General features: G+C 45.5%; 1 protein-coding gene across 1 annotated transcript in view; it reads left to right on the top strand.

Annotated features, from left to right (window-relative positions):
* Positions 1–17689, top strand: part of THBS4 (thrombospondin 4) — a 257747-nt gene that overhangs the window by 97009 nt on the left and 143049 nt on the right. Inside the window, exon 10 of the mRNA XM_085632230.1 lies at positions 8756–8908. Within this exon, the coding sequence (XP_085488356.1) occupies positions 8756–8908 (153 nt within the window). The remainder of the gene's footprint in view (positions 1–8755; positions 8909–17689) is intronic.

Raw genomic sequence — 17689 nt, 5'->3', positions numbered from 1 at the left:
CTGTACCTCTCGGGGTTGAGACCAAATTTCTTTAGTAAGGCCTCTTTCATGGGGGCATACCTGACCTGATCCGCCTTGGCTAAGTATAACAGGGTGTCCCTGACATTGGGAGGTATATAGCGATACAGGCCCCCTCCCCAATTGCTCTCGGGAACCCCATGGGCTGTCAAGGCCACCTCGTATGCCTCCAACCACTTGGCAATATCGTCCCCCACTGTGTAGCTGGCAATGACTTCTTTGGGTAAATAAAATTTTGACTCATGGGACTCTCTTGGTACGCTGCCACCATTGTCCTTATTGGACGCATTTAACTGGAGGGCGCGCAGCTCCAACTCCTTCAGTTGAAGCTCGTGCACCAGCTTCTTTTCCTCCATTGCCCATCTCTTGTTTTCCCTTTCATTCTCCAACTTCGCCAGCTCCCACTTTAACTGCCTCTCCTCCCTCCTGTCCTCATACTCCTCTGGAGACGCGCTCCTCCTAGACCCTGTCCTACTACTGGCCCCAGAACGTCTCCCTGGGGGCACATTTTCAGACATATCCACATTAAGTATGTCTAGTACTTCCTGGGCGCTCTCCTCCTGAGGTGCATCTGGCGCCTCCTGTCCCTCATCCTCTCTCCCTTCTGGGTGGGCCTCTACCCATGCCCTTAAGGCGGTACGGAGTTCCGGTCCTTTGGCCCTCCGCACCCCAGGCACCCCCATCCCCTGCCCGAATTCCCTCAGTTGCCTTACAGTGTACCCCTCGAGGTCGGCTAACCGGAACTCCATCGTGACAGGTGGGGACCTAGATACTAAGGAAGAAGAAAAAATTCTAGGAGATGGGTGACAGTTGCAAGCTAACCAGGATTTCTACACCCTCAGACTGGACAGTGGAATGTAATCAGTGCAGTAATAACAGTTGCAGAGCTTAAATACACTAGGCGTTTAATTGTGGCGCCCTCCGCTTCACGGGAGGATGCTGTATGGTCACAGGTCCTAATCCCACCGCTCGCCACCAATGTAAGACCTGGGGTCACTGGGCCCTAAGGGGGTAACGTGACTCGAGCGGTTGGGCACCCAAAGGCTTATGTGTAAAGCGACCATACAACACACTCATCCCCTGAAGCAGGAAACGCACACAATAATGGACGCCACACCATAGGTTCAGTGAAAATCAAACAAGTTTATCTACGCAGTTCAATGCAAATGCAGTTCATGAGATGGCAATGGGCATTACTTGAATACATTGACATTAGAATCACCAGCATTTCATTATGGTGCCATAGGCAGTACCTGAATACGTTAGCGTCAGATTCACCAGCAATTCATTATGATGCAATAGGCAGTACCTGAATACATTAGCGTCAGATTCATCAGCAATTCATCATAGTTCCATTGGCAATACCTGGCGAACCTGGGGGAGCGGTAAACACAGCGGTTAACCAGCGCGCTGCGCCCCTCCCACCACTAGCGTTTCAACCTGCCGTGGGTACCTTGCGCGGTATCTAGCGATTATCAGCGCTTTTAAATAGGGCTGGAAAATGTAGCTCCACACATGGAAGACTACTAGCGCTTAAGCGCAGACTTTGAGGACCCAGCGCTACTCGGAATACCCAGGCACTAAGCACTTCAGAGCCGAACTTAAGTACACAGCGCTACTCGTAATAATCCAGCATGGGGCCCTTCAGAGCAGAACTCAGGAACACAGCGCTACTCGTAATAATCAAACATTAAACATTGGTGAGCAGAACTTAAGAATACAGCGCTACTCGTAATAATCAGGCATCAAGCATTGGTGAGCAGAACTTAAGAATACAGCGCTACTCGCAATAATCAGGCATCAAGCATTGGTGAGCAGAACTTAAGAATACAGCGCTACTCGTAATAATCAGGCATCAAGCATTGGTGAGCAGAACTTAAGAATACAGCGCTACTCGTAATGCTCAGGCCGTAGGCACTTGGTCCCCTTGTACGCGGCAGTCTAGCAGCAAGGGGGGCAATCCCACGGAGGGGAATCAGAGTCTTCGATGCCAGGGGGGAAATCCTGCGGAGGGGAATCAGAGTCTCGGGGTGCGGTGCCGCTCCCGACCGACAGGGGGCGCACCGGGTCTTCCACCAGCCTCCCGGGGAGCAGGGGGGTGAGTCCCAGGCCTCCGCACGGCCACGCTACCTCCCATCCCCCGGGGGTTACCTCGATCTGGGCGTCCTGGCAGGATCTTCACTGCGGCGGCGTCCGTCACGTCTCCGGGCCCGCAATCACGGCTCTCAGCAGCCGGGGGACAGGTCACAGCCTCTCACGCCTCCGACAGCATCTGCGACGGCAGCTACGGGGCCCCGGGCCTCTCCGCGGGCCCGACTCGATGAGGGCGCATACTTCAGGCCTCCGGGCCGCGGCGGTGAGCACGCTTCAGGTCCCCACGCCAAGGGGGGGGGGGGGTCAAATTAAGCGGGAGCGCTCAGCGCTCAACGTGGATTGATGCAGGGAGTCTTCGGCCAGGTCAGGGAGCGCAGGGGTCACAGCGCTAGTGCCTGGTTGATCCCCAGCAGTTCAGCATCCAATCGTAACTTGAAGTTTCAGCATTCAGTTTTGTCATGCAGTTTCAGCAATCGGTTTTAGCATTCAGTTCTGGCATGAAGTTTCAGCATTCAGTTCTGGCATAAAGTTTCAGCATTCAGTTCTGGCATGAAGTTTCAGCATTCAGTTCTTGTGGCGCAGATGTCACTGGCGCCCTTGGGGGGTTCTGTTCCTTGGGGTTAGGGATTGAGTTGGTGACTAGTTCCTTCCTAGTCAAGCTTAGCAGATGGCCCCTGGGTTCTCCTATCACTGGGCTAGATCAGTGGGCTGTACAAGATCCCTCACTCACTTAAAAGGCAGTACCTAAGTCCTGTCACTTTCAGAGGCATAAGTCCCTGGCTAGGCCCTACCGCCTACACTCCTGCGTGGATTTTCCCCAGGTCTTCTTTACTCCCACTGGCCAACTGACTAGAAAAGGTTCCCTCCCTCTGTTAAGTAGCCCTAGGTCAGGTGACCTCTATCCAAGGCGGCAAAAGTAAAAACCACACCTCCCTTCTAGAAGGTTCCAGCACATTCCAGGAGCTTCCCCATTCTACCTGTGGGACAAAAAAGGCGGGCTGGTGTCGCAACAATGTTGTGTGGTTCCAGCCAGCTTCTGGCAGCTAGGGTGCTACTAATGAAGACCACTCCGCAGTAGCAGGGGCCTGTGGCAGCCATCTTGGGAGAAGGGAGCACCTGCACCTTAACACTGATTGGCAATGAAAAGGTGCCCGAAGACCTAGGTCCAACATAAAAATGAGGGTGGAAAAAATGAGGCGCGATCAAAAATAGATGGGGAGATCACCCTAGGGCTGACAGGTCCAACAGCAACAGTGACATTTTCTACATAAATGTGAATTTCTGCCCTCGCCACACTTTCCATAAACTGCTGTATACTTTAGAGACAAATGAAAAAGCAAAGAAAAAGGACAACTTGCTCCAATGGTTCAATGTTTATTACACACGAGGTTCTATTCCCACCAGACTTACCCAGTTATGACCAATTCACTTTTGTAAAGTCTAATTACAGCCCTCAGCAATGTTGCCCAGAGGGTTTTCAGATCTACATTTGGTGAACTGTCGTTGGGCTTTTGTCCGAAACAGCAAACAAAACCCTTATCTACTGAAATGTAAATGAATCATTCTGTCCTCCATGTTTGCTTTTTCATTATTGTTTCTATTGACTGTTAACTCAAATGTATGCTTACATCATGGCAACTGTTCTAAATATCTGGTAATGTAGTCTTTTTTCAGCATGGGCCCCCGCTCCGGATTTAATCCGGAGCACTCAGATCTGAGTAATGTGCTGAGGGGGCCCCCTGCACCTGGGCCCCTCCCCCGCACCGCGGGGGATGCCGGGGCCTGTGTTACACCCCTGAGTACAGCCCGTGGGCCGCCAGCTGCCCGGCAGGCCTTCCTTGGCGGCCCGCGGACCTTGCAGGCAATGTACCCGTGTCCCTCCCCGAGAGAGAGAGTGGAGAGAGAGAGAGTGGAGAGAGAGAGTGGAGAGTGAGAGAGTGAGAGAGTGGAGAGTGAGAGAGAGTAGAGAGAGAGAGTGGAGAGAGAGTGAGAGAGGGAGAGAGGGAGAGAGTGGAGAGAGAGAGAGAGAGAGAGAGTGTGGATAGAGAAGAGAGACTGCCTGACTGACAGAGGGCGACTGACTGAGAGACTGACTGAGAGAGAGACTGACTAAGAGAGAGACTGACTAAGAGACTGACTCATTGAGAGAGACTGACAGAGAGAGACTGACTGAGAGAGAGACTGCCAGACTGAGAGAGAAAGAGACTGACAGAGAGAGAGACAGAGATTGACAGACTGACTGATTGACAGTGACTGACTGACAGAGAGACTGACTGACAGAGAGACTGACTGACAGAGAGACTGACTGACAGAGAGACTGACTGACAGAGAGACTGACTGACTGAGAGACTGACTGACAGAGAGACTGACTGAGAGACAGAGACTGACAGACTAAGAGAGAAAGAGACTGACAGACAGAGAGAGAGTCTGACAGCGAATGACAGAGTGAGAGAGACTGACAGAGAGAGAGACTGACTGACTGAGAGAGAGACTGACTGACAGAGAGTGCCTGACTGACTGAGAGAGACTGATAGACTGACTGACTGACAGAGACTGACTGACAGAGAGACTGACTGACTGACAGAGAAAGACTGACTGACAGAGCGAGAGACTGATTGACAGAGAGAGACTGATTGACAGAGAGAGACTGATTGACAGAGAAAGACTGACTGACAGAGAGACTGATTGACTGACAGAGAGACTGACTGACAGAGAGAGACTGATTGACAGAGAGAGACTGACTGACTCAAACTGACTGACTGACTGACTGAATCTGACTGACTGAGAGAGACTGACTAACTGACTGAGAGAGTCTGACTGACTAACTGACAGAGACTGACAGGGACTGACTGACAGAGACTGACTGACAGAGACTGACTGACAGAGACTGACTGACAGTGAGAGACTAACTTACCGACTGAGAGAGACTGACTGACTGACAGAGAGACTGACTGACTGAGAGAGAGAGAGACTGACTGACTGACTGAGAGAGAGACTGAGAGGGAGAGAGACTGACAGACTGGGAAAGAGAGACTGACAGACTGAGAGAGAAAGAGACTAAGAGAGAGAGAGACTGTGCAGCTTTCAGATGACGCAGAGGGTCTTTAATATGACTTGCTGCTGCTGGTTTTATGACTTTTGGGACTTGGGATGTTGTCTGCCGCATCCAACAGCTATGATCTAATGAGATGACGTAGCTGAAAGAAATCTTCTATTGAAACATCAGAGTCAATGTATACAATTCATGCAATGGTCAAAAATGTGGAGGGGAGCTGTCCAAATATTCCTGATCCTACAGCTCTGTTCAGGGGAAGGACCCTGGTAGACCCGCTGTCTTCATTACGCGGTACGGTATCTTGAAATAAATCGTGGGCTGTGGGGCAGTGCCAAACAGACCAGTTTCTAACATCAATTTCTTTGTGTCATGCCTCAATTGAGTTCCAAAACCTTATCACCTGGCCTGCTCCACCACTCTACCCTTTGCCAAACTAAGACACAAATAGCAATATCTGGTCTTTAGGGAGCAGCGGATTAGAGCCTACGGCTCTGAAACATCAGTAGTAAACTATGTTACTCACAAAAGAAATTCCTAGTAACTATTTACTGCCCAAAGACCAGTGGAAAAGATCGACATTCAGTGCGTGCAGTCACTACCCCCCTACATTCCCTGTGGCTTATCCCTTAAAATGCTTCCAAACACAATGAGAGGCAGACCTCAACACCACATTGGAATTCATTGGGACACATTGAAAGACATAGTTCAAAGTCAGGTTACATTTTGATTCTGCATGAGTGGGCCTCTTAAGATCCTGATCGATACAGATTGATGAACAATGAGGCTAATGGTTGAGATTTTCACGTGTCATAAGGGGAGACATATTTGGCTGTGTCACAAAATACAATTGGTGGTAATTAGTAACCGGCCTTACTCGCTAGGAAAATATTTTTGGAGTTAGTTCAGCTCCCCCACTGAAAGGCACTAGGGGCAGTAATTGACTTTCTCAGGTGTCCTCATTGAAGTTCATAGGCACAAACAATGAATTGAAATGAGAGCGTGCTTTGCATAGCGCACAGTCATCACTGGCTTCATGGCGCTGCGACCTAGTGAACCAAGAAAACAGCAAATCAAGGAGCAGAGAAAGAAAGCAAGCGTTAGCAATATTGACGGGTATGCAGAGGGTTCTTGACGGCCATATAGTTCGATAACTGCAGCAGGTGGAAGGGAAGACGATTTCAGAGCCAAGAGGCTAAGACTGAGCTCACAGGTCCTAGTTAGTTCATACTGACATGAGTGGAAGTTGTAATTCTGTTGCTTTGCACCTTGCGTCACTAGGTGCAAGAAGAATTCTCCTAGTTAGGATTAGATTTGGTTCCAACCCATGTGCTTGGTGCAGTGAGTGCTGCATGATGGTCGTAAGCATGAATGCTTGTGGGAGCATAGGTGTGCTCCCCTGCAAGCGGCTGTAGAATGAAACTCTTTGTGAGGTATGGTCCCTGAATTTTGAGCCATAAATATGTTCTTTAAAAAATCATAGGGTCTTATTTAGGGTTTGGTAGACTGGATCCTCGTCACAAATGTGGCAGATATCGATCCCGTGGTATACCGAATTCATTATAGTTTATGGTACTTGTCCACCACACTTTGACAGAATATCCCATACATCAATCTCTCAATAAAGCCCACAGTGTTATGAGTAACACTTAATCTCCACCTGAGGAGAGGAAGGATGTGGAGGGAAGTAAGCGAAAGAGCTACCAAAGAACCAGGGATATAAGTGCTGCACAGGCAGGGGCTGCGCTATTACTACAATTTCCTGAAGGAGATGCTTATCCTCCATACACGATACACGATAAAGAGAAATTGCTCAGAACGGTGGGGCGAGTCTAAAATCAAACAACCGGATGAATAATGGTGTAGTTGAAGGATTTGTATTAATAGATAGGTTTTCTATAAACTATACTATGGGGAGATATTGAGGGAGCAATGAATGAGTTTATAGGTATTTGACTAGGCCTGGGCAAAATTTCCGTTCCGTTCGCGGAATTTGCAATAATTTGGCATTTCCGCGATCCGCGGAGAGCGCGGAAATGTCAAAATTTCCGCATTCCGCAGCTTTGCGATAATTTGGTTCTTGCTCACGCTGTAAAATAATACATTCTCGCGCCCGCGCGATCGCCTTACCTGAATCCCCGCGTTCGCCGACAAGTTTTCCCGATCTCCATGAGATATTGTATTGTTTTAGCCATTTGCGCTGTCTCGCGACAGTTCTCACCCGCTGTGACGTCATGCGTCGCGCGATCACGTCTTTCATCTCGCGATCATGCACCGTGAGAAGAGTGAAAACAAGATGGCCGCGCCCGCAAGCAACCGCATGGGTAAGTTGGCGAGCCGCGAACACGCAGAAAATACCGCGAACGGGCGGGAAAAAAACTTCCGCATCTTTGCGATATTTCCGCGTGTTTGCGGAGATTTTAAACATTTTCGCGATAATTTGCGAAAGTCGCTTTCGCAAATTCCGCCCACCCCTATATTTGACAATATGGAGACTTGTAAACCCATCCACCTTATTACTGGGGATGACTAACAAGTCAAAAGACAATTTCAACTGATTTGGTTGTTATTTTTTAATAAAGTTTGGTTTGAGCAAAAAGATTGAAATCCTGATACTTTTTGTCTAGTGGAAACGCTGTAACTAATGTTAGAATAATGTAATTGAAGAGAAAGAGCAGAAATAAAAGCAGAAAAAAACAAAGGCGCAGTGACGGGCGGTTGCATGGCAGCAGCAAAGAGAGCACTTCAGATGTTCAGGCTTGGTTTAAAGGGATTGGCCAGTACAGAAGAGGGGATTTTATTATCAAAGGAGTATTATGGAAATGGCAAAGACAAATGAGTAACACTGTCTCAGATATTGAAGGGAATCCCCATTGCTGCTAGTGAGGTCTGCCTGTGTTGTCCGGTGCAGTTCAACCTAAGCTGCTATGATATGATCATTGTCTCTCTCGTACACAAAATACTTACTGGACACACTAATCCACCCAGTACTAACACACCAAACAAACCCCACTGCCGCTTGTGCTAGCCATTCTAAAGTGTTGGCGGAGCGGACTGCACCAAAGTCCTTCTTCAGGCATGTCATACATAACCAGCTAACTAAAGCAGGTCTCTTCTGCAATTTACCATGTTCATCCTCAGAAGAATCAAGAGACATAGCTGGATGTCCACAGGTGTAATGGTGCACTTTGCTCCCCATGCAGCAACTATTAAACCCTTGAAATTAATAACGAATAGCTTTAAGGCTTAGCAAACATATATATTTATCATTAATGTTAAATATTTTAAAATGTCTACGTTATGTATATTTTACGATGAGATGTATAAGACTGTTAAGGCATGTGCCATCATGCACTAATTCTACCATTTTGTGGGAGGCTGGTTTTTGTCGTGGAGCTTTGGAATGGCATTTTTCATGTTACTCTTAGTGAACAGGACATTCCTCCAGCCCTGTGTGACCTAACAGGCTTATTTATCAGTTTTCATACAATCTGATGGTATAGCATCATTTTATTTTTCAAATTGTGATGATCCACCTCATTTACATATAGGCACAATCAGTGACACTGCTTTGCTTTTTGTCCCATATAGGGCTCCTTCCGTTGTGGTAGCTGCAAACCGGGGTACACCGGTGACCAGGTCAGAGGGTGCAAGCCTAACAAAAGCTGCAAAGACAGGACCCTGAACCCATGCAGCATCCATGCTCAGTGCATAGAGGAGAGGAGCGGGGATATTACCTGTGTGGTAAGTGCACCATCATTTCCTTACATTGATCGCCATTGCTGCAGATTTTATCAGAGACTTGAAAACGTTTATTCTGCAGTATTTTAGATTTTAATTCCATCTTTGGTACCTCCTTGATCCAACGTTCCATGTCAGGAATCGCCCACCAATCTTTGCTTTATAAATGCATTGTCATCTTTGATGTCGTTTTCTTATTATTATTATGTGAGCAGTGCTTCATGGCGCGCTTGCCCACATGTGGGCTGTGTAGGTTTTCTAGAAATCAAATTTTTTAAAAACTTGAGGTTCCCAGTGTGCATGTATGTGAGCAGACACTCATGCATATCATGCCCTTTTCAGCGTAACCCGCAGTTCTTATAGGCACGTCAGTAAAAACCACAGTTAGGAGGTGCACATGTTGGACTTTCACCTGTTGAAGAAATTAGATACTAGGGGATTCGTTAGTTTTCCACTCAACAGGTGGCAGAAACAGATGTATGTGGTAAATGTCAGTGTGAGATGTGTTGATTGCTTTGGTCACACCACAGCACATTTTACAGGGACTGCTCCGAGTTGGGCTCAATGCGAAACCATATCCTGGAAAAAAATCAGGGATCAATAGAGATATTCCGATCTGTGCTTCATAGATTACCCAGACTGTCATGGATATTCCAGCTCCCTGGAAATAGATTCATTCTGAGACATATTCAGGAAAGCTCTGATCCTGGAAAGAGGTATCTGGGTTTGAAACTGTAGTTTTTGAGTTCGATGTCAGGTGGCTTCTCCAGCGCATACCTGGAACCTCAGGATTCCCGACTTGGATCTCGAGTTCTCATCTCTCCTTGTCATCTCTATCATCATAGCCTCCCTCGCCACAGGCAAAATTTAAGTCTGCCCCATGCATTATGATTATGTCGAATTAGTGGAATATCCCTGGCCTGTTTAGCATTTTAAAGGCATTGTAAATGACAGTCACATAGCAGTTCTTTTAAAATATGTAAACCAGCAATCATCTCAGCAACTTTAATTTTGCTCCTACTAGCAACCCTACTAGACTATAGAGAAAAATGTCTATCCTCATTGAATGTCGGGTGGGATACACCTTCCATTCTCCTTGGTCTCGAGCACTGTCAAATATATGGTGCTGCTAAAATAACTGCAAGACCATGGCTCTGACTTACCGTATGTCATTCGTGGAAATCTGGATCCACCAAAGAAGACTTACTTCTTTCCTCTCAAAAATTACAAACATCACAGTTTAGTTAGTTCTCCACAGGTCAGCACTCTTCTTCAATGCATACCTGAGACTGCAGTCCCATATCGTTGCCAATTCTAATGTTGGGGTCGCATAAAAGTTGAAATAATACTGTGCTGTCTCTGTTTGCACATGCTCAGGTCATGTCAGAGCAGAGTTTATCTCAATGTTTCCATGCACGGCCTCTTCTCCGGGTCATAGGGCAGTCAGTGGTTACTGAGCAGTGTACACAATGGGTGCTGTACTTTACTGATGGTGTCCCGGTACCTTAGGTTCTACGGCACTCCAAGTGCATAATTAGATTACTCTATAAACTTAGGGCATGATTCACAAAGGGCCTCTGTGCTCATGGCGAGGGCCCTGCAGTTGCGGCGGGACCACCGCACTAGTGTTTCTTATTCCGCTGGTCCTGTAACGAGTGCGGACCACCCACCACGACTGAGCGGCCTCCGCCACGAGTGAGGAGGCTATTTGTGAATCGTGCCCTTGATGTTGCTTGTGCAGTCCAAGTGACCTCTGATACGTTGTGAGACAGGAATAAGAAGTAATGACATTCCCCCTAACGCCTCGTATCTTGCAAGGGGGAAGCAGTGAGCTCTCATACGACATGTCTCCTGTAATCCTGAACAACCTACTGGGTCATCAGAGTCCCTTAGATGCTGCTCCCCACCAGCACGGTGATCCTGCATCTCACCATCCATCAGACGGCAGCATCCAGGCACCAGCCGCTACGCCCCACCAGGCACACCTATGTGGGATATGACCCAATATTATGCACATCGGAGTTGAGCTCACCATTTTGGGTCTGGCAGGACTGTTTCTACTGGAGTTGACAACAAGAAGAAAACAAAATGTTATGGGTGGAATGCCTAAATTGACCTCAGCCACTGGTAATTACTCAGGGCTGCATCCTAATCCATCATTTCTTTTACCCACCATGCCATCTGAGATTAAACCCAGCCATATGCAAATCAGCTGTGGTCCTGTTGCAGTTGGAACAGTCCACTCTGAACTGCCAGCCCAGGTCCTCTCTCAAGCAGAACACAAGCAATCCAAGACAAGTTTCGGCCAAGTTGAGCCTCTTCAGTTGGGTGTATGTTGGTTTCAGTGGCACAGTGACCAAGGGACCCACGTTTGGGCGCAGGGCCGGCTTCAGGGCAGTGCAACCGGTGCAGCGGCACCTGGCGCTGAGCTCGGAGGGAGTGCTATGCTTATAAATAACTTATTGGTTTAAAAGCACCTGCTGCAGAGTTTCTGGTGTCCTCAGTTTTCGGCAACAATAAAAAGTGTCAAGGATAACTCTGGCAATTAATGTTCCTGATCCTAATATAGAACATTGACTTATTAAATGTCATCAATGAGCCGCATTCAAACTGCATGGTATGGGTTAGAACACTGTACTTTTCCCCCAGTCTTTCATTATTTTAATGTCGCTAAAAGGGTTTGTTTGAGTAGGAATACATTTTCATTAGTAAAGCCAACCCCGATCCCTGTGGTATATTTTAAATCCAGAGTATGTGCTTCTCTAAACAACTCTTAAAATATACTGCCTACTAGTGTGTGTGCCCTGTGATTCCTACACCGTGTAATCCTCATTGCCTTAAGTAACATTTCTTTTAGACTGGTTCTCACACATATGTTTCATTGTCTCTGTTTAATGTGTGTGATGTAAAGTGCTCTGACACCCTACATTGGCATGATTAGTGCTATAAAATAAATGAAATACATGTGAAAGAGGAGCTATGGATAGATCGGGGACCCTGTTGGAGGGGGGAACTGAGAGAAGGAGGTCAGTGGGTGGCACCAAAAATAATTGTCCCAGCCCTGATGGGCGATCTGTTCCATCAAACTTAGTGCACCGCAATGAAGAATAAAAGAAAGTTATGGATGGAATGCTTGAATTCATCACAGCCACCGGGTATTATTTGGGGCAATATCTCACCAGCCTTATGCCCCCCACCAAGTGCTGTGATTCCTCCCCACCCACCACCTATCCGGCGGTGACCTCAAGGTGCTCGATGTGACTTGAATTAACCTGTTACTGCCCCTTGTTACACACACTGTCTTGTGAGATCCTCCATGCCCTATTTGATGAGCGCTCACTCAGTGTCCTTGCTAGGGAGTTCTTTCATAGTGTGCATTTCTAACAAGCTTACCTGTCACGGCCATGATAGGGGCGTTGGGCCACATGCCCACCCATCTGCTTCAGCTGTTGCTCACTTTGATCTTGACTGGCAAAATGAGTATTGACCAAGGTGAGCAGCATCACTGTTTTTCTGCCACTGTAATACGTACGCGCAGGTGGCAAATCAATGACTTGTATTCCTCCTGTCATATTGTACTTCATTGGGTCTGAAATGTAAATCGGCTCCTTGCGACTCATACTTTTTCTGCCTTTTTCTATTAGGCACAATGATTTTATTTGTTTTGCTTTCTGGCTCTTTGCACATTTATTAATGTACTCACACCATTGATGCAGCCTGATTTATATGAGTTTTTAATAATTTGTACTCTGGTTAATTGTTTGCTGCCCCATAGAGCACATTATTATATTTCTTGCTATTTGCGTTTGATTCATTGCACTCATGTCGCTGTTGCACCCAGATTTATATGATTGACCTGTTTTTGCTGATTTGCATCTCGGTTTATGTACATGTTATAATTCATCTTGACCTACATGAGCCACTGACAATTTGTGTGGTCTTCAGGTACTGTACATATCTTCCAAACTGATAATTGTGAAATTAGCCAAAATCCAGGTTTTCTCCTGACTCTAAAACAAGTTCACAAAGCGTCATTAACATAAAAACATGTTTTTCCTCAAAACCGTTCAAAAATGCACACAAAAAAAGGAATTAGGTCACGTTACCCAGTGTCTCAGTCAATTCCGAAACTCTTGATAACTCTTGTTGGCAAACAAAGCACCCCTGCAGTTTTCCCAAGGTACCTGTGGAAATTCACCTGGGGGAGGGATGCCTGGTAAATACCAAACCATGCAAATCTTGGTGCGGAAAACCCTAAACTCTGCATGCAGTGCTCCAGTTTTAGGGCAAAACATATAATTGCTGCTATTTATGGTGTCAGACTTTATTAGGTGCGATAACTATTGCACCTTCCTCTGGGGCACTCATAATAAAGGCCTTAGAAGCATAAACCCTTGCATTAGAACCCGAAAATGATGACATATACTTGAGTTCAACTAAAAGGGCAAGGAAAACATATTTTCTTCACTCATAATACACTTACTTGGGAAGACATAATTCGGTCATCTTTTCCAAAAGCAAAAAATCAAACTTCACCCAAAGATATCAAACTAAGCATCTCAATTCACACTGGTGAGACTCTTGATTTATCCTTAAACATATACAATAACAACAAGGCTATGATCCAACAGAATTGTCAAAACCTCTAGTTGTCTAGTCTAGGCTAGAATAAATGTTACTGAATATTCCAATCTAGAGTATCTCCCCTCTACAGGTTGAACCTCATTCCAGCATGTTGCCCAACTGAAATGATGTACCCATCTGACAATTGTCAGATTGTCACTTGCAAATGGAACTGTTGCTCCAAATTGCACCGACCAACGCATTAAACTTAGACAATCATTGATAAGAAATGGTTCCACTCTTGCTGTAAAAACAATTGTAGGCCAAGGCAGCAACCAAGTCTTAAACAAAATCACAGGTCCCTCCAAATGGAAAAAAATAAATACTTATTGTTAAAATATCTCTTGAATAGACCAGAGATCCCTTTCTCAAGTTCTGTGAGGATACTATCCTGGCAACAAAGGACCCAGAGAACACAAATATTAAGCATGGCACAATAGTCACCAATAACCCTTTAAGTGCCATAACCAAATCCACAAAACCATCGCAAACAAATACTATGAAATCCAAATTGGCTTTCTACCAAGGTCAAAAGAAGGACCTCTCTTCTTGGTACACTCCTCCAAAACTGATGTGGTAGCTTTTAAAAAAACTCCTCCTAACTTAGCAGTAAATACATCCTTTCACCAGAAAATTCATAAGAAACCAAAATATTTGGACATCATACATTTCACTGGCAAATCTATAGCAGACATTACAAGCCTTAGAACTACCACACAAACTCACACAGTTGTCACACGTACAAAGACAAACTAAAAATCAGCTCCTATTTCATATCAGAGCCTCCCTATTAGCATATGTGGAAAAAAGACTCTCAAATATATAGTTTTATTCGATCAAAGAAATGATCATTCACATCATAAAAAATACAACACATCAGAATAAAAACAGTTAATATTTGTTAAAAAAAATATATATATATTATCAGAATATCCACTAAAAACAAGGTTAAAATTCCTGTAGAAAACACAGTAGGCCAAATCATCCATTAGGACAAATTAAGGTTATGTATGCACAGCCATTTTCACAGGGTGAATTACACATTTTAGCCTCCTCCTCCACTAAAATAGCAGAAATCTTGAGATAGAAAACACTAGCCAACGTGTGGTATCAGATTTAAAAATGCGTATAGCTTCCGAATGAGACCTAATAGAAAGCAGATGACAAACAGGGGCTATCCAGGTTCTTCTATAGTCAGCAGAGGAGGGGCAATAAAAGAGAAAAAGCTCAGTTGTCTCGGATGCAACAAGGCAACATGGACACAATACATTAACCACCACATTTCCCCAGCTGTTTTTCCTTGTGTTTAAAGGAATCGTTCCATATCTAAGTTGGGTATACAGAGCTCGTGCCTGTGGTGGCTCAATGTCGTCCAAAAAGGACTCAAAGCCGTAGCTGTCTTTAACATTTAAAAACCTCATGGTTAAAGTGCCATGTGCAAAATGTTCAACACTTTCCAAGATCATCAGTGCCCAGAACCTTTTTTTAACAAGAGGGATCAAAGATTGGACGCACGTCAACACAACCTCAAGATCATCACCTACGCTGACGACACCCAGCTGATCCTCTCCCTCACCAGCTTTGGGAGGAACCCGGTGCTGCCCCAACCCAATTTTTAAAAACCAATCCTTGATCTTTTTGAACCACTTGATTCGACCAGTTTGCCTGTGCAATGCAATCAGCTCAACCATTGCTTTCTTCAGTGGGACCTTTGTATTACTTGTCCACACCCTTATCCAGAATAGGAGGGCCCAGAGAAGGGCAAAATATTCAATAGGTTTTAGGCCAAGGTCTAGTCTTAGTGGCAGAAGTGGTGTATTCACTGGTAAGTTCATAATGGCTCTAATACATTTGTTCTCAGAGGTGGTTAGGTCTGTAAGATTTTCCAAACCCCATAACTCAGCCCCATAAAGAGCCGCTCCTAGACCTTTAGCCCTATGCATTTCTAGGATAGGTGAGATGGGCCGGTAGGGAGATGCCCTAGCTCTACGTACTAGGGCACAATCTACATGCTGGAGGGTCAGGGTGCTCTTTGCCAGCTGCGCATTCCAGGTTAACCTATCACTGATGCGAACCCCCAAATAGTCAAAGAACTTAACTTGCTCCAAAACTTGCGTACCCAACGCAAGTTTGCCGTTACTATATTTATAAAGATTAAAGGACATATACTTAGTCTTGGAGCAATTTGTTTCTAAGCCCTTTTCTTTACAGATCTTAGCAAACTTGTTTAATAGATTTTGAATTCCTCTAGGGGTTTTGGCAATAAGCAAAGTGTCGTCTGCAAATAGCAGACACGGCACTGCTCTACCTTCCAATTTCGGGGGGTCACCGTCGCAATTAAAGAGTTCACCAATTAAACCATTGATATAGAGGGTGAACAATGTCGGAGCAAGGACACGGCCTTGGTGTATGCCTTTCTGAACCAGTATGTTATTGGTCAGGCTGCCATCGGAGTTCCATCTAACCTTGGCATATGTATCATGGTGTAGCCGAATCAGGATTCTGAGTATATAGGATGGTAATCCTAATTAGCTCAAGAATAGCCAGAGTTTGGTCCGGTCAATTGAATCAAAGGCCGTCTTTAGGTCCACAAACACCACATATAAGTGACCACCTCTAATAGTAACTTCCAGATTAACAGGAGGAATCTAAAAACTTGGTCAGTGGTGCTTGTGGAAGCCCTAAAACCTGCCTGCAGATCAGACAAACATTTTTATCCTCTATCCAGTAATTAATTCTTGTCAATAATAATTTCCGCGCCCCGCCAGGTTTCTAGAATGGCTCCCCCGTGCAGGATGGTATTAAACACTTTTTGAAGCAGGGGTCCCCATATAACAGACTCGGCTTTAAACAAGTCGCCCGGAAGCTTGTCTAGGCCCGGGGCTTTCCCACTCTGTAACAAATTTATTGCCAGAATGGTTTTGTCTACTGTAAAATTATCTCCATCTAATATGCCAAGATCCTGTAGGTACGTCTGTGTACCTAGATCATAATGCAACCCCTGATCTGCAAATAGATTCCCAAAATAATCCTCCCACACATGGGGCTGTATGTGGAAGTCTGTTTCTACAACTATATTTGATGATCCCTTCGACAGCAGATGCCAAAAAAGTTGGCTGTTCTTAAGTTTTGCAGCTTCAAGAAGCATGCTCCACTTACCAATCCCCCAGTCCCTTTTTGCCATATTTTGTGCCATTTTATAAGACTTTCTGCAGCTTTGTACTACTATAGGAGACTTCCTTTTCACTGCCTCAAACAGGTCATCCCTGGATTTTTTACAAGCTTCATTAAACCAGGGAGCTGTTTTCCGCTTGGGTCGGGAACAGTTTTTAAGAAGAAAAGGTCTTACATTTGTAATCAATTTAAAAAAAGTGCTCATAACAACTTCCGGCCCTATGGTAGGTGTACTCAAGTCAGTTAGTGTCCGCTCCACCTTTGTATATATTTTGGGGAGCACAGTTAGATCAGCTAAAATGAAAGGCCACTTGATTTTTCTATTGTTATTTGTAGTTATGACCGGGGTACTCACTCCTAGGAGGACCATACAGTGAGGCTAGACCAATCAACGTGAGGAACAGAGCATTGTGATTGCTGTCATCCCGGGGTAAAATTACCATATCTTTGACATAAGGCCAAAGATCAAGATCGACAAGAATATAGTCGATCCGGGTCTTGGAGGCACCCCTCTTAAAGGTATGACTCGCTCCTTTATCGGAGTGTGTCTGGCCATTACAGGCTCTGACCCCATATGCGATTGTGCGTGACAAAATTTGTTGGACCACACTAGTGCATTTCTTAATTGATGGTATCATAAGTTTAGCGATCCCCTTTGCTGTTTCCTCCTCCGAGACAAGATCCTGTATGTAATCAACCGGTTCAAAAGTTGTGTTAAAATCCCCGGCGATTATCAGTCGGTGACTCCCCATGGCTGAGTCAAGATAATTTGTCAGAGTTGTTATTGTCACTGAGGGTCTATGGGGGCTAGTCACCCGATTATAGATGTTAAAGAGTCTGACTTGCATGTTGTCCTTGCCCAATGATAATTCTAACCCAAGTATCTCATCTGAGTCGATATTTAAGACTTTTGTTTTACATACCAGTGAGTTTTTTACCCAGATTAAAAGACCGCCAGCTGGACGACCAGCTGACGACTGTTTGGCT

Source organism: Triturus cristatus, chromosome 2_1 (genome assembly GCF_964204655.1).
Source record: "Triturus cristatus chromosome 2_1, aTriCri1.1, whole genome shotgun sequence".
NCBI lineage: Eukaryota > Metazoa > Chordata > Amphibia > Caudata > Salamandridae > Triturus > Triturus cristatus.
This window is presented reverse-complemented; position numbering and strand designations above follow the sequence as displayed.